Genomic DNA, 25,891 nt, shown 5'->3' on the forward strand with positions numbered 1-25,891 from the left:
TTTAGTTGTAACAGCTGAATGGAACGAACCTCCAGTTTATGAGCTTGAATAGATTTAAATACGAGTCATTTACAAAAGAGGTTTGATCTCTTTAGACCCCTTCTGTTCTAGACACCTTTGACACATCTGGCTAAAACAATATGAAAACAAGGACTCAACAAACTGTTTTAAAATCCAATACCACACAATAGATGGCAATCGCTATTGGTGTAGATCCAAAAAAGCTCTTTGGTAAATACAGAGATATTGTGATTTATAAGCAACTATTAGCCAAGAAGAGTAAATGAGCTACCTGGTTCTGGTTCAGAATGCCACCGATACCAGTAAATGGGATGGGGCAGAAACAATTAGAGGAGGGGGTTCTCATGCCCTGCATATAAGTTCCAAAGCAAACTTTGAGATGGCATGTTGGAAACAGAGTATTTGTCACAACAAACCTTTGGGATGATCCAGCATAGGTGCCATATGCATATCTTCCATATCCTTAAGTACAAGCAAGGTCCAACTCTGACATTCAAGGGCAACCAAGAAAAATACAGTTATATAAATATTTTGCTAAGAAAATCTTATAACAGGGAGGCACTTCTAAATTCAAAAATGATTGCTTCTCTTTGCAAGTTTATTACAGCCATTCTGTTATACCTATATATATCTACAACAGTATGTCGTGGGTGTGAATTTCACAGATTGCTTGTTGGCAGATTATTTACTCTCAATTCACTGCATGCCAGGTTATTCTTGTATGAACAAGCAGGGAAGAAGAGGAGCCTCAGCTATTCTGGCCTAGAATATTTTAGCTTCTCTGTCCATAGCTTCAATAGCTATGCTGTTCCAACTGTTAAGAGATTCTGCCAACATCTTTTCTACATTGGTTGCTGTATTTTACATTGCTACTGATAAACCAGGTCATTACATTGTCTGTACCTGTTTGTCACAATTGTTTATTCTTCTCAAGTAAGCTATTTATTTGTAAAACACAAAGTATGATAAATGGCTGTTGTTTTCAGAAAAAGCATCTCCAATCTGCTGCTTTTATCCTTATAGTAACAAGAAACCAATGCTATGGCTATCTATCTAGCTACATATAATATGGTATTAATATGCAATCTATTCAAGGATGGAGCAGATTCAGACGCAGCTGTGCAGAACTACCAGCAAGGACATCTAAGCAAAGATTTTGATTCAGATGGGCTTTAGGTTCTTATACTGAAATAGATTTAAACTGACAGAAAAGAGCATTTTTACTGATACATTATCAACTGATTTGTTTTTATGTTTTAATCTGGGTTTTATTATTACTAGTTATACTAAACATTATTTTTAAGAATGTTTAACAAATACAGAAATGCCAGACCAGGGCTAAGTAAACAAGACTTTTACAATCCACAATCAGATTCTGCATCTGTTAAAATTTAGCTACCTGGGTTGAAACTACAGCACTGAGAAAGTTTTTTTTTTCAAACCTGTAATGGGAGAGGGCAAAGAGAAGATAGAGATGAAGAGAGGCTAAGTTGTAAGCAAACACAATATGGAAGGGTGTAGAATCATAGAATCAAAGAGTTGGAAGAGACCTCATGGGCCATCCAGTCCAACCCCCTGCCAAGAAGCAGGAATATTGCATTCAAATCACCCCTGACAGATGGCCATCCAGCCTGTTTAAAAGCTTCCAAAGAAGGAGCCTCCACCACACTCCAGGGCAGAGAGTTTCACTGCTGAACGGCTCTCACAGTCAGGAAGTTCTTCCTCATGTTCAGATGGAATCTCCTCTCTTGTAGTTTGAAGCCATTGTTCCGCGTCCTAGTCTCCAAGGAAGCAGAAAACAAGCTTGCTCCCTCCTCCCTATGGCTTCCTCTCACATATTTATACATTTGTAGAACAGCAAACGTTTGCTGCTTCCATGGTGTATAAATTAAGGGAAGTGCCTTAATATGCAATACCCATGATTTCTGGGGCATAAATGAATTTGTTACAACATTAAAAATAAATCTTAGAATTTCTCTTTTAGAATTATATAAACACAAAATTTTATGTGACTGTAGCTCTATTATGGTTAGTGGGACTTTGATATGGTGGGCCATTTTTAAAGTCCTTACATTTCCCTGCTTTTATTATACTCATTTGTCATTAGTTCAAGAAGCAAAATAGCTGTAGATTTTGATAATGTTATAAGTTACTGGTTAAACAAGGAAGGGGAATAAAGATGAGACAGAGAGACTTCTAAGTACTCTGGAATGTAGCCTACTGTTATCACTGCTGATCAAGTGAGTCCAAAGTTCAAGGGAAGAGCCAAGTCAGAGACTCCTATTTGGAAGAAAAAAAACCGGATATAGTCAAAAATTAGGTGTTAGAGGTACACAGAGAAGAAGCACAGAGTACTTGACTTATGTGTATTCTCTCATACAAATGTAGCACCAAAACGTCTGTCTTGCTCTTACACAGATGCCCCCATTAACATTTAGCATAATCTCCTTTCCTTTCTCAATCTCTCTTAGAATTCATCAACACTGCACAGATATAACACACTATTTCACTATAACTGTCAATGTTCCACGTTATGGAACCCAGGGTTTTTTCATTTGATGTAGAATGTTTGGCCAGGGAGCTTTACTGCTATAATCCAGAGGGTTACACTGTAGTGCTCCAGCAGATCATTCTTACCACCTCCCTAAACAAAGCATTATATGATTCCTTAAGATGAAGTCATGGCAGTTAAAGTGATATCAAGCTGCTACAACTATAAAGTACAGGTAACACTTTCACATAAAAGAAATGAGCAGCACTCCCCCTCCCCTTCCCCGCCACCTTTTTTATGAACTCACATGTATGTACAAAGACATATTATACTTTTTTCATGTCAGGAGCAACTTGAGAAACTGCAAGTTGCTTCTGGCGTGAGAGAATTGGCTGTCTGCAAAGACGTTGCCCAGGGGACCCCTGGATGTTTTACCATCTTGTGGGAGCTGACAGACAGGAGCTCACCCCGTTCCCCGGATTCAAACCACCAACCTTTTAGTCAGCAGCTCTGCCAGCACAAGGGTCTAACCCATTGTGCCAGCAGGGGCTCTATAGGACACCTGACTGGCACTGTTGCAGCTTTACCCATCTTTTGCCAGCATATACTGCCCTAACTCCTCAAACACCATGGCTTCAAGGCTAGTGGTGTTGGATCTTGGATGTCATTAACCACGCAAAATAGCAGTAATTGTAGCAATGTAGACAACAGCTGAAAACTGGCTGAATGCTACCTTTGTAAAATAAGTTCCACCAGGAGCAGTAGATCTTCCCTCACACTGCCCTCCCCAGTAAGCTGTATTTATTAAAAATGTTGAGGTACACAATGAATATTCACCAAACCAATAAAGAGAAAACTCTGTAACATACCTGAATGTGTGGTACGTCTAAAGAAGACATGCCACACATTCGGGGGTGTGAACAAAAAACTATGGTAAAAAATTCCTGCTAAAGCACTTCACTCAGATGAGTCGAAAAGTGGGCAAATGAAGCTCAGGAGCTGGAAGGGGGCCGATTGCTAGAGAGGTAAGCAAATGAAGCTGGGTACTTTGGGTGTAACAAATCAAGAGTATAACTATTATTAGAAGAAAATAAAAATACCAATGGGATTTGGCACCCAACAGATTTGGCAAAGCTTTTGCCAAATAAACCTTATCAGTTTTTGGGTACTACAAGACTGTTTATGTGTTGTCAACAGGCTAACACTGTTCCCTCCTTGAAAATTATCCAGATTATATATACACTTTGTTGAATAAATTTTCAATGGCAAATATTTTAGTAATAGACATCCCATCTAATATTTTGCCAGACAGAATGCTCAACCTTTATAAAACATAAAATGCTGTGAAAACAAGTTGTAAGAATAGCTCTGCTGTAATAGTTCCATAAGAAACAATGCATAAAATATAGTACTAAAATTCAGTGGTAAATCATGAGCTCTGGAATTTCATAAACAGTGAAGAAACAAAAGAGAAATTCACAGAAGAAATTATCTAAAATACTTTTACTTCTACAGTAGAGTCTTGCTTATCCAACTTTCGTTCATCCAGCGCAGTCAACCTCCCACCCAGATCCACAGCTGTTTCAATACATTGTGATGTTTGGGTGCTAAATTCATAAATACAGTAATTACTACATAATGTTACCATGTACTGAACTGCTTTTTCTGTTGATTTATTGTAAAACACGATGTTTTGGTGCTTAATTTGTAAAATCATAATGTAATTTGACATTTAATAGGCTTTTCCTTAATCCCTCCTTATTATCCAATATTTTCGCTTATCCAACAATCTGCCGGCCCATTCATGTTGGATAAGCGAAACTCTACCGTACATTGAATTATAAACTGATCAACACTTGAGATCAAGCCTACTGAGAAGAGTGGAACTTACATGTGAGTAACCATGAGCAGGATATTGCTGTAAGACACTGGGTCCAGCTTTCTCCATATATTTTGTGAGACCAACAGGATCAAAGGGGGGAAAGACAAGCACACATATTCCTGATTAGAAAAGGGTCTCTTTCAGCTTCATCTGATCAAAGAGCGTTAATTGACTGCCTTCCCAAGTGTAGATACTTCCACTAAGATTTTTATTTTTGCCCTCTTTAGCACAGGAAAGAAACAACAAAGGTTTTAACCGAAAGTATAATAGAGCTGTCAGAACTGAGCTTGATCCTCAGAGACGTTGATTAAGACAGGGAGATCAGAGCAACACAGAAACTACAAAAACAGTAATAATCCATGGGCAATGACTTCATTTTCTCTAAAGAGACTACTGGAAATTAAACTAATAAACTAGAGGGGAAAGATCTGTTTTAGAATGGACATTGCAGTAGTACCGCCTTTGTCACAAAAATCCTCCAGTCTACCAAGGGAATGTGTATTAACTCCATTGTACATGGGATTAAAATAACCCATTATTAATCACACTAGAGTCTGAAACTAGGCAATTAGACATCAAATTCCCAGACTGAAAAAGTGTTCTGTCAAAAGAACAACGGAAACTCCTCAATTTCGCTTACTGAAAATCCAACACTGTGTACCTCAAACCATGAATAAGATTAAGATACTAAAATAAAAATGGAAAACTGTATGCTTCCTCTTTCCAACCCTATTTCTAAATATTTTCATCTTTTAATAGAGTAATCAAGTATGAAACTCTTTCGAAATCCATGCTGTTAAGGAGAAAGTACTCACAGGTAAGTGGTCAAAGGACTCCAGTCCAATGCACATCTGCATTTCTTTTTGCTATGCCATATGTCAATTTGGTTCATTAACAAGGATTTATGGGCCAGTTTCAAGGATCAACTACAATTTTTTAAATGCTTTAATTTTTATAAATGTTACAACTTGAGATTTTGTGACACAGGGTAGGATATAAGAATATTAAGAAACAATGACAGCTACTACAATGGGCATGCCAGCTAGTATTAACTAACTTAATCCTAAATGAAGTTTAAGGTCTTCTGGGGGATGAACAAAGAGAATTCACATGAGATGGAAATATACAATCCTGCTCTCTCAACGAAGGAGTAATTGTGCCAGCATCAGACTAACAGAAGCAGATTAACTCCAACTGTTAGACAGGAAAAGGAAACATACATTTTGTGACAACAGGAAACACCAAAAAACAGTGTTTTTTAAAAAGGATTTACCATATTTCATTGCATAATAGCCACACCTTTCCCCCTTTTTTTCCCCTTCAAAAAAAGGGGGGATGAACTGTACAGTGAAGAAATTGGAGGCCTATGGGGCCTTCCCTGGCTGACAGCCAAGGGAGCCCCCCTAGGCCTCCTCCATCGGCAGACATAGAGGGGAAGGGAGGTCTGTGCAGCCTTCTCCGGCTTCCTCTCTGGCAAGCCTGCAGACTGAGCTAGGAGGCTTCTCTCAGCAGACGGCAGCTGCTCACTTTCACCTGCCCCTATACCTGCCCCTTGGAATTATTGGGGCTGCTCCAAGGGGGAGCCACGTGAGCAGGGGGTGTGGTTATTATGGTAATAATTTTAAAATACCAAAACTGAGACCTAAAAGTGGGGGGGAGGATGCAACTATTATGTGATTGCAACTATTATGCGATGAAACTATTATTTATTATTTACTTTATTTATTTACTTTATTTATATACCGCTTTTCTCAGCCCTCAGGCGACTCAAAGTGGTTTATGCAATGAAATACAGCATGTTCTTCTCCCCACTGCATCCTACAGATCACTGTTGGAGATACAGTGAATAAACATAGAAGGCAAAAATCAGCAAACTCCTGTTCAACCCACCCTGGACACTTAGGTCCTCTGGGGAACATTTACTCCAGGGGTCCTCAAACTAAGGCCCAGGGCCCAACCTGGCCCTCACTCAGGATCAACCTAAATCTGAAACAACTTGAAAGCACACAACAACAAAATCCTACCTCATCAGCCAAAAGCAGGCCCACACTTTCCATTGAAATACTAAGTTTATATTTGTTAAAATTGTTCTTCATTTTAATTCTTGTATTGTTTTTAAGTGTTTTTGCACTACAAGTAATTTTTGTGCTGCGTGCATAGGAATTAATTCATTTTAAAAAAATTATAATCCAGCCCTCCAACAGTTTGAGGGACTGTGACCTGGCCCTCTGTTTAAAAAGTTTGAGGACCCCTGATTTACTCTAAACAGCCAGAACCCAACTGGCACCCGTGACCCAGAAAACCTTTTCATCAGCTGCCCCAAGACTGTGGAATGACTTGCTGGAAGAGCTTGAACACCTACATCAGCTGTCAGAATTTAAGACACAACTGAAGACATTTCTCCTCCAGCAGATCGACACAGTCAATTTTTAACTATAAATTTTAAAGTCACATCCTGTGTCTACAGCATTTGAATCCTTCAGAGGCAGTATAGCCCCATCAAGAACAGGCTGTTTATTCATGAACTCAAGTCACATAACCTTCTTCATATTGCGATTCAGCTAGTTTACTGGCCCACACCCAGGTCATTACACCATCAAAGAAAAGAACAGCATGTGTACAGCTTCAGCTGAATAATAGCAAGAAGAAATACAGTTGGCTGCCATTAGCATACTGATAGCATCCAACCCTAGCACACTTAATGACCTCACTCAGTAGCTTCATGTAGATATTGATGACCATGGGGGATAAGATGGAACCCTGTGGACCCCACAGCCTTGGCGACTGAGTAGAAATTCTCTAGTGCTATTCTCTGGAACTGGCCCTGGAGACAGGAGTGGAATAACTATGAAACAAAGCCTCCTTCTTTCTTTCCATTGAGTCAATCTAAGAATAAATTGTGATTAACAGTACCATAAGTCTACCTTTGGTATCAATTCCCATCCTTGTTCCCACCTATTTTTACAAAAACAGCATAAAAACCTCCATCAGCTTCAGCTCCATCTCTACTTTTTCCCATTCCTCAAAAACTTGGTAGATTGGAAACAAATATGAGAAAAACAGAGAGGATCCACACCAACCAATAGGGCTTATGTTTGAACATTTTAAGCAGAGACAAAACTCAAAAATGGTGTTGAGCTCTACTTAGATAATAAGAATATGAACTTCTCATTCTATCTTAGAACTTAGTAACTTCAATCTGTCAAAACTTATATTCCATAAATTTAGAAATGTAGGGGAAAAGTGGATACAGATTGATCACAGCTGGCATGTTCAAAAACTATGCCAGCCTTGACTGATGAGACTTGAGATCCAGCGACATCTGGAAGAACACAGGTTACTTCCCTCTGATTGTTATCCATTACCCATACCTGCCTTCCCAGCACATCTGACTATTTCTCATCACTCTTACTCTGATTCAGTATCCCCTTTTTTGAAGCTCTGGAACTCTTTCTCATGACAATTCCTCCATCCTAAAATTAAATCCTAATTCTAACTTCCTCATCCCTCTTATTTTGCCATTCCTTTTCGTGCATAAAGCACAGCATCCTCCACTCTAATTCAACCTTAAATTATTTGTCAAATTTAAAGTTCTCCACTATGTTGACCCTCCAGTGAAAACCACATTATATGGTAAGAGTATGTCAAAGGCTCTTTCTACAATCAGGTCTGTGAAAGACTATAAGAGTGTAACATGAAGGCAAGATTTTAATGCCTGCAAAGAAAATCCAATGATCAAAGGACAGACTTTATCCATCCACTTAAGGTCAACCACATGACTGGTCATTCCTAAAGCATTTGGTCTATCTAATATGAATGGTAGAGTGAACCATTTGCCAGAGAATCTCTCCACAGACTTCTGATGGATTAACCTGATCAATGCAAATTCTTTTTTTTTCAAGTAGAACTCTGCATAGGCTACAAATATGGCTACTTGCCTATATGCCATGAATTTCAGAACTTCAAAATATATTTTAAAAATTCACTGGTTATTTAGCTTGAATGAATAGAGAAACTAGGCAATGCCAGCTGAAACAGCCTTTCTCAACTCATTCTTTAAGGGAGTCGACAACAATTCTACAAACAGGATGCCATTTCTTTCCATGGTCTCAACAGTAGCCAACATTTACCTAACTGCTATCTCTGCATACAGAAATGTTGCATAGATATGACACCATCCAAATCATAGCCTGAAAGCTGATATTTGGAAGGGATCCAGATACCCATTAGACAATTACATGTTTCACTATTTAGATAATGTATGGACTCTTTAACCTACCGATAAGACCCTCATTTGTTATATTGAGCTTTTCTTCCTATTCAGCAACTATCCACTTTCTTGACATAAAGAATAAATTCCTTTCTCCCGAGAAAGCTTTTAAATTGATTTTTATTACTTCGTATAAAATCTCTGTCTTCTCCAATAAATTATTCTCTACTGTCGATGAAAAGCCTCCATTGTAGTCACCATACTTTTCTTCTATTCACAGCCTATTTAAATATCACTCTTGCTCACTGAGTTATTCCAGCAACTGGCATCCTCCCATTTAATCTGAAGCTGTGAAGTTCTTCAGCTGCTTTTGCTACCGCAACATCTGCTTTGCACTAAAGCTATTGGCAGCATTTTGGTACACTCTTGATATAACTCCAGGCAATTAGTTCAATGCAGCTGCCAGGTATCCACATTTTACTTCTCAGCTGCAGCACCTGTTAGCTTCATTGTTCCCTTTTGCAACACTGACCTAAAATCTCATCTCCAGTAACCTAGATAATACTCCAGATGTTAAATGTTTGCTTACATTAAATATTACCAGTATCTCCACAGCTGTAGAACTAGTAACCCACTAGCTCTTTATGGTGTTTACACAACTATTTTAGGGATTTTCATACATGGTAAATACTGGAATGCTGTCAATACCATCGGGGCACTCTCAGCAACTCTTATGTACATAGTAGCAGTAGGAATCTTGATGAGAATCAAGAAATGTACCATGTGTATTAAAGAGATTTAGCCCTAAGCACGCATACTTTCTTTAGTGCTTATAAAAATGGCCCTCTGTGTTACCTAATGCCCCAAGAAGGAAGCATTATAATTATATAATTCTAGGAATAAGCTGATATTCCCAGACAAATAACAGTTTCACAGGAACATTTCATCAGGAAACTAGTACAGTGTTAAGCCCTTTGCAGACATTCATGTGGGGGGGACACACACTTTACTAGGCATTCATTGTATAGTCTAGCTTGATCTTCATGTGAACAAATCATCACAGTGCATCGCGAGTCCTATGGAACATGGGGAATTCTCAAAGAACAAGTTCTCTCTCATACCACCAGTTATAGAAATTCTGTAAGCGATTGCCAGCCATGTTGTTTACCACTTGTTTGTGGCAAGCAGCATTTTCCCCTTGATTTTCAGCTGCCTGTGGAGTTGTATCTCCACCCTCTTAATACCATAGCACTTCTCCACACATCTGTGAACAGGAACAATCAGCCTAATGCTATACTGGCAGAGCTCACAGATTTGTCAACTGAAGCTTAATCTTCTCAACAGGAGAAATGCAGAAACATTATGGCAGATGTATTCATTTCCCTGATGCAATGTTAACATTAGGAAAGATGGGTGGCACATGAAGCTAATTTCTCAATGGGGGAAAGATGTGGCAGGAAGGCAACTACAATATTGACACATCTAGAGAGTTAATTTTATTGTGACATGCCAAGTAAAGGCAACATATCCTTAACTTTGTTACAATACATAACTAATAGGAAATGGGATACCTGCCACTAACACAGTTCCCCATGAAATACCCATATTTACTTGAGTATAACCTTCCATCGATTGTAGTACACACCTCAATTTTGAAGCTACACACTAAAAAAAAAATTGTTATCAAATGTAATGCATGGATTCCTCTTGCCTGTCAGCCGTTCTGTTACCTGCCTTGGAATAGCTGACAGGCAAGGTGTGCCGTCGCGCCTGGGGCTATAGAGGAAGAGGTATGGACGTGACTTCTTTCCCCAGGGGATTGCTTCTTGCCCTCCTTTAGGGAAACTGGAACTCCCAAGGACCAGAACACAACAAGTGACTCGAAATGGTGTTTATTTGTTGACAATTAGTTCTTTCTTTGACACAAACGTGATGTTTCAACAGGGAAAAATGCTTTACAAACTCTAAAGTCCAGGGTCCTAGGAGTAATAAGCTGAGAAGCTTTTCCTGTTCCCTCTCTCTCAATGGTTGTGGATGCCGGAGCAAACCACAACCCCAGTTCAGTGGCCTAAGCTGAAGGACAAGACCTTCCTATGGTGCCAAAGAACCGGTGTGAAGGCGCCTGAGATCTTCACAATGTCGTTCAGGGGGTTTGAACATAAAGTATAAGATTCAGGAGTAAAAACCTAAGAGTTGGTAGTAAAAAATGCCTTGACCAGGGGCTTTTGGGCCAAGCTTTTGGACACGTCCATCCAATGAGTCTTTTACTGAGGTAAAAAAGGTGAGGGAGAAACCTTCCCTTTCTCCCTTGGAAGGGGCAGAGCCTAAACAACTGAACTGGGGAAACAAACCAATTGGTGCACAACAACAATAAATTGACAGCTATAGTAACCAATGAAATTTAACTATACATGTACAAGGTAGACAGAAATAAAATGGCAGTTTAAAATCCTGCAACTAACAGTTCTGAATATATGAGGCGCCACACGCGCCGTCACACAAGGGGAAGCCATGTTTCTCCATCAGGCCTAATGAACAGGCAGCACTTCCCAACTAAGACCTCATTCATGAGGCCTTCAAAACCAAGGGAGGTTTTAAAGGCCTCATGAAAGATTCCAATTGGGAAGTCATGCCCTTCCATCAGGCTGGAACTGGCGAGTTTGCCAACCTCAGCCTAACAGAGAGACACAAACATGTTTATGTGGGTCATTCTAATGCACCATCGAATCTAATGCATACTTCAATTTTGGCTATGTTGTTTAGCCAAAAAGATGAGCATTAAATTCAAGTAAACATGGTATATCAGAGCATCTAAACCATAATATGGTGTTTAACTATCGGCTTCTCCCTTCCATTTTCAAACATGGGGTGTGGGGCTATCAACAGAAAGTGCCTGTTCCTTAAGAGATAATGATTACAGTATTATGATTCTAGTCTGAAAACATGTCTTGGGCAGCCATTACTCCTGCTTGCTGGGGGATTCTGGGAGTGGGATCTTGAAAAAGCTTTTCTGAGCTCTGATCAATGCCATCTTAAGAAACTAACCAATTCTGCCATTACCTTTCAGTAGCTGTTCGGTAGCTACATATACTGTTTGGTAGGTGAACCAGCTGTGCAAGGAACAGATCAGAGACTATATAGTTGAATCAAATGAAAATTTATTAACTGACAAGAATTTTAGACTTTCTCTCCTCAGTCTCACTACAAAGTCTTTATGAGGAGAGGTAATCTCTTTGAGAGCGAGACACAGTTCTGGCCGAACTGAGGCTCTTGAATCTTTGTTTCTTCTTATTGTCTCTTTCTTGTATGCTGTCAACTGTCTCTAAATGGTCTCAATATTTAATTCTGACTGGACTTGAACACAGCTCATACAGCTCTGACTGGACTTGAGTATAGCTCCAATTGGACTTGAGTACGACAACGACTGGACACACTATTTTGTAGACCATTCGGCCCCCCTCTCTCTTCACCTTCCAGTCAAACAAAGGCTGACTCTTCCAAGAACCAGAAGTGCCTTGCCTGAGGCTCCATCCCTGAGGGGATTTTTAAACGGGCAGGGCGAAGGAGACTTCATATGCAAAGAGGCCGTCTAGACTGATTCCCCTCCCCCCACAAAACTGCACACAAAATATTAATCTCTCTAACGAAAAAGGGCTTAACAAAGAATAAAGTGAGGGTCTCCATGGGGCGCAACATATGCTATATATCCTCTGGAAAAATGTTTTAAAAATTGACCAAAAATCCCTGGTTCAACTAATATGTGGGTCATTGAAGTACCTCTGTCTGCAATACTCATTTGTAATGCCTGATGATGGTGGGTCTGGTGGGGCTACCTGTTGGTGAGAGAGAGCGCAATGTGTTTTTGTCAGGGTGATTTTGCATGGGATAACCTGAGTGTCTGAGAGCTTAGTTCATGCTGGGACACTCTGAAAGAAGTAACATGTTCTCTGCTCTCTCTCTGGCAGCTATTTTGGGGATTTCTTGCTGTGGCTGAGAGCTGGGGGTGGGGGCTACTGTCAGGTTTTCTCATTGTGAACTAAGTTATAGAAGTCCAATAGCTTATTCCGTGCTTGGAGAGCCTGAAGGTGACTCTTTTGGTACTTCCACACCACAGCTGACAGAAGTTGCTTCTCTGTACCAAAGAGCTGCCATCATTGCCATTTTTCACCTAGACACTGCAAACAGATGCAGGATAGAGTAAGAGATCACCGTTACTTTGGAGTGATAAAGACCTTTTAAAATGCCTGCCTAAGAAAATGGCAGCATTTGCCAAAAGCAGTTGGCTCCCTTGAAATGGTGCTGGCACTTTCACCTCTCTGTGGATGAATGGGTCCAAGAAGCTTCTTGCTGAGTTCCTAAATTTTACTCTCAATCTATCCAAAGTTTATATCAAAAATCCATAATTTAGGTCCCAAAACCTGTGCTGAACTTATATGTGAAGTCAACTTATAAATGAGTATATATTATCATATATACTACTTTGGAGAAATGCAGCCAGTTGTCACCTAGATTTAAGAACCCTTCCTTGAGATCAGCACATTCTGGTGACCATTAGTAACTAGCAGGAAGCTGTGGGCCTATTTCCACCTGCCAGGACCCAATGTTGTAAACCTCTGAAGCAAATAAATCCCAGAAATGACCCAAAGTCAATTTCCAGTTAAAAAACAAAACAAAACTAAAAGGTGTCATAGAAGCTCCAGCTAATATAAAAGAATCAGTGTTTCTGGAGGCTTCTATAAGTAGCATATTTTAAAAGTATTTCTACCCAATAGAGCAGACGATGAGGGCAGGGGTCACAAAGCAGCCTTGAAAGTGCCTGTATGGATAACCACTAGAGGTGTGCATTTTTTCGTTTGTCCTCAAAAATCGTATCAAATTCATTACATTTGTAGTTATGAGGCAATATCTGATATGTGGACATAGACCATGCCAAATTTTTCCCGGTCGTTCCTGGTCGGTGAAGCTGGGGGACTCCTGCTCAGACCCCTGGCCATTGACCTGTGGGGTCCCGCAAGGATCCATGCTGTCCCCCATGCTTTTTAACATCTACATGAAACCACTGGGAAAGGTCATCCGGAGTTTTGGAGTACGGTGCTATGCAGATGACACCCAACTCCACTATTAATTTCCACCAGATTCCAAGGAAGCCCGAGGATACTGGACCAGTGCCTGGCCACTGTGATGAACTGGATGAGGACAAACAAGCTGAGGATCAATCCTGACAAGACAGAGGTCCTCCAGGTCTGTCGCCCATCTGACCGGGGTATTGGGTGGCAACCTGTGCTGGACGTCAGGCTTTCTCATGACCCCCTGAAGTCACAGGTCCGCAGTTTGGGGATCCTCCTGGACTCAGTGCTGATGCTTGAAGCACAGGTGTTGGTGGTGGCTGGGAGAGTCTTCGCGCAATTAAAACTCGTGCGCCAACTGTGACCATACCTTGTGAAGTTTAACTTGACCATGGTGGCCCATGCCTTAGTTACCTCTAGACTGGATTACTGCAATGCACTCTATGTGGGGCTACCCTTGAAGACGGCCCGGAAATTACAACTTGTCCAACACTTGGCAGCCAGATTATTAACTGGGGCAATTTACAGGGAGCAGTTAACCCCCCTGTTTAAGGAGCTTCATTGGCTGCCATTCATTTTCCAGTCCCAATTCAAGGTACAGGTTCTTACCTATAAAGCCCTAAACAGTTTGGGACCCGCCTACCTTCGTGACTGTATCTCTCTCCATGAACGAGCCTGAGCTCTTTGAACTTTGGGAGAGGCCCTCCTTTCACCCTTGCCGGTTTCTCAGGCTCGTTTTGTGGGTACAAGGGAGACAGCCTTCTCCTCTGTGGCTCCCCGACTCTGGAACTCATTGCCTGGTGAGATTAGGAAAGCCCCTACCTTAGAAACCATTAAAAAGAATCTCAAGACCTGACTCTGCCACTGCGACTTTTGAAGAGTAGCCACACAAGCTTTAGTTATTGCCCCCCTCAACATTTTGACCTAGGAGAACCCCCCCCCCCCTTGTACAAAGGTATGTTTATTACACTGTTTCTCTATCAGTTCCCCCATGCAAATAATCTGCTCCTTTTATCTCACCCTGAGTTTTTTAACCATTTTATTGTACATGCGGCCTGTTCACTATCATGTTGTTTATTGCTTTCTTATGCTTTGTGTATATTGCTTATTGTATTTATCTGTTTTGTACTTTATTGCAATGTTGTTTATTTTATTTTATTGTAATTTGTATTGTATTTTACTGTAATTGTTGTTTGGGCTTGGCCTCATGTGAGCCACCCCAAGTCCCTGTTGAGGGAAATGGTGGCGGAGTACAAATAAAGTTTATTATTATTATTATTATTATTATTATTATTATGCCAGAGAATTCAGAAGGCCCTGCCCTAAACTACATTTCCCAGAATGCAGTGCTCAGCATCAAAGAGATTTGCCCCTCTGTAGCCAGCCAGATTCCAATAAATGTAATATTCCACACTGTAGTTTTTGTTCCTGGGTTATAAATGTCATTTCCTAATTGGTTCTATCATATAACATGATGAAAAACGTTGCCTTTGCACAAGGGACATCGTGTTATAGATTTTTGCTTTAGTATCCAGTCCACCAATTTACTATCATCATCCACCCATTTAACAAAGTTTTTAGTGCAAAAACAAAGTTCCTGGAGTAGAACCACTACTTTCAAAGTAAGGACTACACAATTAAACAGGAAATAACACTTTCAAACATATTTTCTTTATTCTTAAATATTTTCCTAAACACAAATTCTCACATATCCATGTCATCTGATTTGAGCTCTATCCCTAGCCCTATTTCAAAGCAAGATACCTACCAACACATATCCCACTGTCCATTATGGCTTACAAATTCTCACATTGCAAAATCTAGAAAATGCCTAGAGATATCTTTTCTAGGAATTTGCCAACATGATTCTATTGTAACTTTTGCCAGAAGTATACCATAAAATCACCTGGAAGACCTAAAAAATTCCCAGAGAGGACAAATTTTACCAGATGTAGATAGGTGACTTGGGGGTCATATTGTACTTTAATGGAAGACAACTAACAAATACCATGTGTTGTAGGCTATACTTCTGAGGAATGAATTAGGAAATTTTGTTTCCTATAAAAACCCTATGAATTTAATGGGGTTTGCCATAAGTTGAAAAGTGATTTGAAGGCACAGACACACACAATATTAAAAGGACATGTGAACATGATCATTTTCTTGAAAAAGATACTTATGAAAAAATATTTGCTAATACACACTGCTGTGCATTTTCCTTTTTTTTTAAGATGTGAAGGAGAACTGGAAATGGTGTGTGTGTCACTAGCACGATGAATACTTTAAAATAAAGACCCTACTTAAATGGCATAATTTCAGCTGGCCTGCTGCAATCTCAGTTCATCATTCCTACTGGGAAGTTCTATCAGTGAGGAGGTTTTCTTTCTTTGATTACGGCATTTACAGCATGTGGAGTTTACCTGGAACATGACTGCATTATTAATGAAGATGGCTGCCGGGTTATTTTTTGCAAAGGTGATTCTCACTGGAAACACACATTCTTTCATCTCAGCAGACTGTCATTTATCATTAAAAACAATGTTCTTGCAGTGAGCATGGCAACAAAAATGATCTCTTAGCACCTTGCCACTAATTAGTATCAATATTCTTATTAAACGAAGAGCTGTAAGAACAGACAGCTCTTGATCCCTTAAGCCACTCCATGGTCAAACAAACACGGGCTGTCTGAGAAAGATCTGGTTCATTTCCAGATGTTATTATTGGCATACTCTGAGATACTGACACTTCAGCATCACCACACTGAAGGCAATAGATGCTTACTAAGTTACAAAGTCACTCAAAGGAATTCTACACATTATTCTCCTGTCCCAAAAGAAGCACACTTGATATGTTCCTCGTGTATTTCAAGTCACCTCACACATCATTTTTATGTGGCTATATTCTAATACATTTCCTGAAATGACAAAATCCTTTTTTGACACAAGAAAAATTGGAAGAACTGACCAGGAAATTAAAGCTTGGCCAATTGTCAATACATAGTTCCCATTTATGGTTACCTAGGCAACTAAGTTAGCAATGAAGATATACTTCAATTTTTACTATATTAGACATTTCTATTTTGTTTTTATTCTACATTTCTTCAAAATTGATTTAAGGGAAAAGTACAAATAAACACAGACACTCACTACTACTACTACTACTACTACTACCACCACCACCACCACTACTATCACTTAAGGCAGTGGTTCTCAACCTTCCTAATGCCGCAACCCCTTAATACAATTCCTCATGTTGTGTTACTCCCAGCCATAACATTATTTTCATTGCTCCTTCATAACTATAATTTTGCTACTGTTATGAATCGTAATGTTAAATATCTGATATGCAGGGTGTATTTTCATTCACTAAACCAAATTTGGCACAAATACCCGATATGCCCAAATTTGAATATTGGTGGGGGATTGATTTTGTCATTTGGAAGTTGTAGTTGCTGGGATTTACAGTTCACCTACAATCAAAGAGCAGTCTGAATTCCACCAACAATAGAACTGTTCCAAACTTGGCACCCAGAACTCACATGACCAACAGAAAATACTAGAAGCGTTTGGTGGGCACTGACCATGAGTTTTGGAGTTGTAGTTCACCTATATCCAGAGAGCACTGTGGACTCAAACAATGATGTATCTGGACCAAACTTGGCACAAATACTCAATATGCCCAAATTTGAACAGTGGTGGAATTTGGAGAAAATAGTACTTGACATTTGTGGGTAGATGATGGGATTTATTATTCACCTACAATCAAAGAGCATTCTGAATCCCACCAACGATAGAATTGGGCCAAACTTCCCATACAGAACCCCCATGACCAACAGAAAATACTGCATTTTCTTAGGATCTTTGGCGACCCCTCTGACACCCCCTCACAACCCCCCCAGGGGTCTCAACCTCCGGGTTGGGAAATGCTAATTTAAGATATGTAATAAACAAAATAACCAAAATGGGCAATAATACTTCAATTACATTAGTAGTATATTACAAATTAGAACATAGAAAAAATGTTTTGCAGGAGATATGAAAGGAAACAATGTATGGGCCAAGAGTGTTTCCTAGAGAAAGGATTCTCATGTTAGAAGAGAGAAACAATACAGCCAAAAAAGCCTTCTCCCAGAGAGTCACTGGATATAATTCAGACTAAAGAAGACCTCTACTGGAGGAACCACTTGATATGTGAACAGAAAGACTTCTATTGCATAGTCATACAGTCTTTTACTCAGTATAGCTTTATAGTACACACTTCTACAATCAAGAAATTATAAAGTTCCTATACTGCTTACACCAATACTTCTAAGGCATGTGTGTGTGTGTGGGGGGGGGGGGGGTTACAATTATCTTTTCCCCAATTTGCCAGAAACCAGCACTGAATTTTTGACCATTGCTTGTAACTATTTCTATGAAAGAAACACACCACGTACCACCAGCTAATGGCCCAGAGAATGACACCAGTCCAGAGACCACAACTCTGAGTGGCACTGCTTGAATATCACTGAAATATAGTTAGTATAATCTGTCCTACCAAAAAGTCCATTCAGAAAACTGCACTTTTACCTTTTTAAAAAAATTAAAAATATGCACAGAGCCCCAAAAAGCCAGACTCAATGTACTTTCCAATCACCATATTTACTATTTTTAATTAATATGTACACATGTTCACAGCAGCTGGACAACTGAGCAGATGAAACAAAATAATGCAGAGAAGTAGGGAAACCAAATAAAGAAGGTAGAATCAGTTTTCAACAGACTGGAGACTTCTTATCAACTGATATATCGCATTGTGCTACAGTACATTTTAACAAAAGGCATCCTGTTTTGCTACAAAATAATAAATGAAGCCAGAATATCCTTGAAGTCACTGGCTAATTATCCTGCAATACCGGATGTTATGATTAGGCCAACTAAATTCCACTGTAAGTACTTACCAGAATGCCTTCAGGCTGGTAAGGAAAAGAGTCACTTTTAAATTAACCAAGTAGAGAAGCAAGTCAATTAACAGAGTGTTGCTATAGAATCAAACCAGACATAGAAAGTGTCCCCGAAGAGCTGGAATTCTGGAGCTGGAATATACTCAGATAATAGAATAACAAAAGAGCCAATATTTGAGACAATATGCTATACTCATTTTCCAATTCCTTCAGATCTGGAGAGGAACTAGTAGTAATTAAAAGCACATTTAATCCATAGAGATAATTTCCAGTTGGCTTCTAAGAAGGAAAACCCTGTCAAAATCCAATACAGAGCATCTCATCCAAAAGAAAAGTAATGCAGATGGGCCACTGTGTGGCTGTCTTCTGTCTGTAGACTAAAATATTATATTGCTATTGTATTACTTTTTAAGCATGAGCCACACTGAGTTTCAATCCTGAGAAAAAGGGGTATAATAAATGATGGTACTATTGATAATAGCAAAATGCCCCTTCCTCTTGCCCCTCCCTTCTCCAAGTGCCTCATCATTCCAGTAAGTATTGCTCCAGGTGACAAGCGATCAACATTAGTCATGCCATGTCCACTGGCCACTTCAACGACAAGAATGGGAAGGATCATAAGTGCCATTTTGTGTTCCCAGTCAGTATAAGCCTGGGGAATATGGCATGGCCTTCTAAAAAGTTATGGCAGGTTCCATCTCAGAACCAGCTCAATTGCTTATGCAGACCCAAAGTTAGTTGGCTCCAGATTCTCAGGGAGAATTCAGAGTACTGCCCACATTAACCTGAAACAAATCCATGCATGCATCATTTAGCTGCCATGAAGCTAAAATTCAGAGCAGAGGGAAACAATCAATGAGAGAGAGAGTAGAGTGGTTTGCATTACATGGTTTAGTGAAGCCTCTCTCTATTTTTTCTTCAGGAAAACAGGTCTGTGAGATATGCCCCAGGTTCCCACTGTACCCACTGCAGCAAAGGCACTAGTTTTAACTGGACAATAGCATTACTGGTCACAACTATCACATGTTCTCTAGCCTTTGCTGCACCCTTTCTTGGTACAGTGGGAACCTGGGGCATATTTACACTGAAAATGAACGTAAATTGTCAACTGAACATTCAACAGGGCTAGGGCCAAGATTCTCCCAAACTGCTTAAAGGATGTGATCTTTGTTACTGGATGCTCAATTGGCAATTCAGCCCAGGAGTACATGTAAGCCTGATTTGGGGCTTGAGGATGAATGCAAACATCAGGAAGAGAGACTCTTCAGATATAGAAGCTGACTTTTCCATAGTACAACATAACAAGACTTCTGATGGAAAGCTCTCAAAGCAATCATAGTGGTGAAAGACATCTGTGTAGTCCATTATCACATGTGGCGCTTCAGAGCTCTGATGGGCCAGGGAAGTGAGAGAACAGAGAAATGATCAAATACTAGTCCAAATAGTGTGAAAAATCTAGTCTCTTTGGACTAATGATAGAATGGGAACCTGAAAAGGAGAAACCATTACAAACCTTGTAAGAGGGACTTGAAACATGATTTAGAATAGATTTCAACACAGTGAATTAACAGCTGTTCCTATAAATATATTATCGCTAAAAGACAAATATAAATGCTTGCATTTTTCAAGGATAAATGAGATGCGGCATTTGTTATGTAACATTTGTTGTTAAATATGTTTTAAATTGCTTGGATTTTGTGCTTTTAATAGTATTGTTGACTTATTTTTATACATTCTTAAATTAATACAATGTTGGCTTCATCATGGTTTAGTTTGTTTTAAGCCATCTTGAGCTCAATACTAGGAGAAAGGAAGACATACATTCAATAATTAAATATGGTATGGCCCCATATCTATGGAGGATGTGTTCCAACACACACAGAGATATTTAAACCATGGATAATAGTGAAATATTTATTTTGACTACATTTGGATCAGATGTATCATAAAATTGCACTTGATGACCTTGAGAGGCCCACAAACACATCTGGAGAGAAGGTATATTCTGGAGTGTGGGTAAAGAAAACCGTGAATACTAAGTCCGCAGATAACGGAAGAGTCCTAAATGTGGCTTGCCTTATATTGTTGATACTTCTTTCATAAAGAGTGAGGGGTGGAAGATAACTGGAAACGGGGATGGATAACCAATTGCTCCTTGCACTATGGCCCACCTGGAATTGCCTGCCCCCATGCCAACTATTTACAAAGCTTTCATTCCTTCAAAAAAAAAAAAAAAAACCACCCTCAGTTCCATTGTGAGTAACAGCTGCTGCAGGATGGGGAGATTCAGATCAGGATCACAGGACCAGGGAAAACAAAGGCAAACTATGTGACAAATGTTGCATCTAGCTTAGTATTTAATGTATAGATTATAATAATTACACTACAAACTGTGATTTCTTTTAAGCAGCAATTACAGGCACAACTCCAAATTTCTAGAACAAAACACTTTGGTCCAAACTGCATCCATTCTAAAGCTAATTCTTGTTTCAATGTTTATGCTTTCCTTAGGAATTCTCCAATAAATACACTTACAATGAAAAGGAGGGTGTAATCTCTCATCACTCTAGTTGCTATTTGGGCTGAAGCAATCTATTCTTTCACTTTCCATAATTGCTAACATGTCTGACTTGACTATAATTACTGCCACTATGGTTACAACATTTGTTCAAGCTTAACTGTCTGGCCCACTCATCAGTAGTTGGACAGGCCTGTTATTAGCCCCTGTTCTCGCTCTCTGTAACATTCCACATTATAGAAGACTTGCAACTCTCCTTGATATTCACCATGTGATAGCATTCTCCCTAGATACAAGAAGTCATATTCCCAAAACTGCCTTGTGTGTGTATATATATATAAAACACACACAGGGATATGTGTGTGTGTGTGTGTGTGTGTGTGTGTAATCAAGTAATGCAGGCAACAGTCAAGCTTTATGCCTTTTGTCACTGCAATCATCCAACTCAAACATTCTCTGGGAATAACTGTCACATAACGTCTTTTCTTTTGCTTCTCAGTATTACAAATGCCTTCACTTTTCATCTGCATCAAGAATCTTCAGCTCCAATAAGCCAAATTTTCTACATATGAGAAACAGGTGTGCAGGATATGCCACTGAAGTCACAATAACTAGAGATGACAGGCTAGTTTTTTTAATGGTTTGTGTATGGAAAAGACGACAATGTTCAGAAAAGGGGAAGACAGCACTACAGAAAGGCTGATTCAGTTAAAAGACGCCACAGTTCTGTGTTCCAAGAACTGAGTTGGGCAGTTAATAACATGGTAATAACATGGTATTTGGAGAACTCTTATTCATAGGGCTTACATAAGTCAAAACTACCTTGACAGCAAATAGAAACAATAGCACAACTAGTGAGAGGAATATGTACTTCATCCATGACCCTATCCATGTTAAAGCACCTCTCTCAAATATGAAAACTTCCATCTAGAATGATAAGAGCTGAAAGAGTCCACAAGGCCGACCAGTCCAACCCTCTGCCATACAGAAATACATAATCAAAGCACTCTTGACACATGGCCTTTGCTTAGAAACCTCCAGAAAAGGAGACTCCACCACATTCTGAGGCAGCATAATTCCACTATCAATCAGCTTTTACCTCCAAGAAGTTTCTCTGAATGTTTAGGTGAAACCTCTATTCCTGAGTTTGAATTCATTGTTCCATATCTCAGTCTCCAGAGCAGCAGAAAAAATGGCTCCATCTTCAATATGACATTTTTTTCAAATATTTAAACATAACCATCATGTTCCAGGCTAGACATTCTCTCCTTACCAAGCCACTCTTCATAGGTCAGTTTCCAGACCTGTCACCATTTTGGTAGTCCTTCTCTGGACACATTTGAGGACGCCACTACTCTCCCTGAATTATGATATCCAGAACTAGACATGTACTATTGTCAAGCCAGATGCCACTCATACTATACTTCTGTGTCTTAGGTTTTCTAAGTGTAAAAAATCACATTTCTTCTTGCTGAAATTTATTATGGTAGTTTTGGCCCAGCTCTCCAATCCGTTATGATCATTTTGAATTCCGCTCCTTGAGGTATTAGCTAATGTATATACTGTCCCTTCCAGTGGTTCTCAACCTGTGGGTGCCCAGATGTTTTGGCCTTCAACTCCCAGAAATCCTAACAGCTGGTAAACTGGCTGGGATTTCTGGGAGTTGTAGGCCAAAACACTTGGGGACTCACAGGTTGAGAACCACTATGCAATCAGATGCCCCTGTAGTCAAGAAGTCTTGGATGCTCTTCACCTTCTACTTAATTCTATTGTAATGTTTGAATAGTTTTGGGTTTTAAATTGTACTGAATGGTTTGTATTGTAAGCCGCATTGAGTCTCATTTGTATAGAGAAAAAGCAGGGTATAAATAACCATAACAATAATAACAACAACTGCCACACAACAGCATTCTTCTTTCCTCAATCCTTATTATTTATTTATTTATTTATTTCCTGAATTTGTAACCAGTCTTTCTCACCCCTGAGGGGGGACTCAGGGCAGCCTCACGGCAAGCACCATCCAGTGCTGTCACAATTATAAACATTCAACAATATAATTAAAAACATTAAACAATTAATTAAAAGAGTTAGTTAAAAAGAGTTAATTAAGAACAGTTAACTAAAACAATATATTAAAACACGCCAATTAAAATCCAAATCCGGGTCAATTAATTATTGTGAGTTGCTTAAATCTTCTTCTCACATTGCTGCTATTCAATGGGCGAATGCTTAGTCCCATAGTCAAATCTTGAGTTTCCTTCTAAAAGACAGGAGGCAGGTGGCCAATCTGATGTCCCTTGGTGAGGAAATTCCACAGACAGGGGGCCACTCCTGAGAAGGCCCTGTCTCTCGTCCCCACCAATTGCGTTTGCGATGGTGGTGGGAACAAGAGCAGGGCCTCTCCAGATGATCTTAGACTTCATGATGGTTCGCCAGGAGATACATTCTGACAGGTAAACTTATTTTTGAAAACTAGTGAAGTTAATGATGCAAGTGGGCAAATCTTATTTTTTACAAAAAATTTAATTCCATGTTTAAATTTCTAACCACAGCCCAACAAAAACGTATTTTGGAAAGTGTTTCCAAAATGCAAAACACTTTCATGGAGAGCCAAGAAAAAAAAACTCCTCAAAGTAATTCTTAAGGGCCAAACTCTGAAGCATCAACACAGAGTTAATGAAATGTATAATGGACTGTAAATAAAAGCTGCTCTTAGTAAGGAAATATCTGTAAGGAAGCATCCCCTCAACCCCACCATCACAGTCCACAGTTTCCTGTAAAGCAGTGGTTCTCAACCTGTGGGTCCCCAGATGGTTTGGCCTTCAACTCCCAGAAAGCCTAACAGCTGGTGGACTGGCTGGGATTTCTGGGAGCTGTAGGCCAAAACACCTGGGGACCCACAGGTTGAGACCACTGCTGTAAAGCTTCCCAATAAAGTTTAAGTGGCCCATTGCCCCACTTGACACATGACACCCAAAAGAAATTATATGACAATCCATGTGCAAGTTGGCTATGTTTCAATAATAGCACCGATGACCTTTTCATCATCATGGAACGATGACAGCTCGTCAGAATTTAAGACACAAGTGAAGAGTTACCTGTCTCTTCCGCCAGTCCTACCCAGACAGTCTTTAAACATAAACATGAATTTTAAAGCGTGTCTTTTGTTCCATTTCTGTTTTAATATGTATTTCACAGAGATACGTTTTGGTCTGTAACTTTTATGGAGGTACGTTGCAGTGTTTTTTGCTGTATTTTAATGGTTTTGTAACCCGCTTCGAGGTATGGTGCATCTACACCAGGCCTGGACAAACTTCGGCCCTCCCTCCAGGTGTTTTGGACTTCAACTCCCACCATTCCTAACAGCCTCAGGCCCCTTCCTTTTGCCCCTCAGCCGCTTAAGCGGCTGAGGGGCAAAAGGAAAGGGCCTGAGGCTGTTAGGAATGGTGGGAGTTGAAGTCCAAAACACCTGGAGGGAGGGCCGAAGTTTGTCCAGGCCTAGCCCCCCTTCTTCCACACGGGTTTGAAGCCAGTGTAGCCGGGGCCTTGCTTTCCACATCCCGAGCCCCAGCCCCGCCTGACCTGAAGGCGCTGGAGGTACGAGGCCGGCGCGTAGCCCGTCTCCCCGGAGCCCGCCCGCGTCACCAGCCACCAGTGCTGGTTGCTCCGCTCCAGCAGCAGGAAGGTCTCCCCGGCAGCGAAGGCCAGGGAGCTGGGCTCGGCCGAGCGGAAGCCGTACAGGGCCCGGTACATGGCAGCGGCAGCGGCAGCGGCGGGGGCAGCAACGAGCAACAAACTCCACGCCCGGCGCCCTTCCGGGGTTGAAGGCGCCCCTCAGCTTAAGAATGCCGCCGGCTTCTGAGGTAAACACTGCTCGCTCGGGACGCCCCGCCCCTGCCTCGAGCGTGCGTCGCCCACGCGGCGGCGGAGGGGACGTCATCGCGCAGCCACGCCCCCTCGCCTTCTGCGGTCCTGCGGCGCCACCTGCTGGGCTGAGCTTCGCCGAAAAGGAAATCATAGCAACTGTCAATCATGTGGCCTCTGCCATACATCAAGGGAACCACTGACCGCATAGGGAAGCTGATGAGGAAACACAACATACAAACAATCTACAAACCCACCAAGAAAATCCAACAAATGCTACGTTCAGAAAAGGACAAGAGGGATCCTCTCACTTCTGCAGGAGTCTGCCGTATACCATGCAGCTGTGGACAAGTCTACATAGGGACCACCAAACGCAGCATTGTCCAAACACGAATCAAGGAACATGAAAGGCACAGCAGACTACTTCAACCAGAGAAGTCAGCCATAGCAGAGCACCTGATGAACCAACCTGGACACAGCATATTATTTGAGGACACAGAAATGCTGGACCACACCAACAACCACCATGTCAGACTACACAGAGAAGCCATTGAAATACACAAGCATGTGGACAATTTCAACAGAAAGGAAGAGACCATGAAAATGAACAAAATCTGGCTACCAGTATTTAGAAAACTCTAAAATTACAACAGCAAAACAGCAGAGAGGAAACAACCAGGCACATCTTAACACCTCTCAACAAAACATTCCCCCAGGCTCAGCCAGGCCTTCAAATGCTAATGAAGGTGGTCAGTTGAAACATTCCCACCTAGCCCCAGCAGAGCCCCAGCCACCTAGCCCCAGCAGAGAAGAGCTCTTTGCCCCACCCACAGATATATAAACCCATTTTCCTACTTCCAACAGACCTCACCACCTCTGAGGATGCTTGCCATAGAT

The 25,891-nt window shown here is 40.5% G+C and overlaps 1 protein-coding gene across 4 annotated transcripts in view; it reads right to left on the minus strand.

Moving 5' to 3' along the window:
* Positions 1-25,040, minus strand: part of NCKIPSD (NCK interacting protein with SH3 domain) — a 120,318-nt gene extending 95,278 nt beyond the window's left edge. For 3 of the 4 annotated variants that reach the window (XM_060766157.2, XM_060766158.2, XM_060766156.2), the window contains exon 1: positions 24,713-25,040. In XM_060766157.2, coding sequence (XP_060622140.2) covers positions 24,713-24,883 — 171 coding nt within the window. In that variant the 5' untranslated portion in view covers positions 24,884-25,040. Of the gene's footprint in view, positions 1-2,242; positions 2,301-24,712 lie in introns of those variants that run through there. The other variant, XM_060766159.2, reaches the window with a different exon arrangement.
* Between the last annotated feature and the right edge of the window lie 851 nt (positions 25,041-25,891).

This window comes from Anolis sagrei, chromosome 2 (genome assembly GCF_037176765.1).
Source record: "Anolis sagrei isolate rAnoSag1 chromosome 2, rAnoSag1.mat, whole genome shotgun sequence".
Lineage (NCBI taxonomy): Eukaryota > Metazoa > Chordata > Lepidosauria > Squamata > Dactyloidae > Anolis > Anolis sagrei.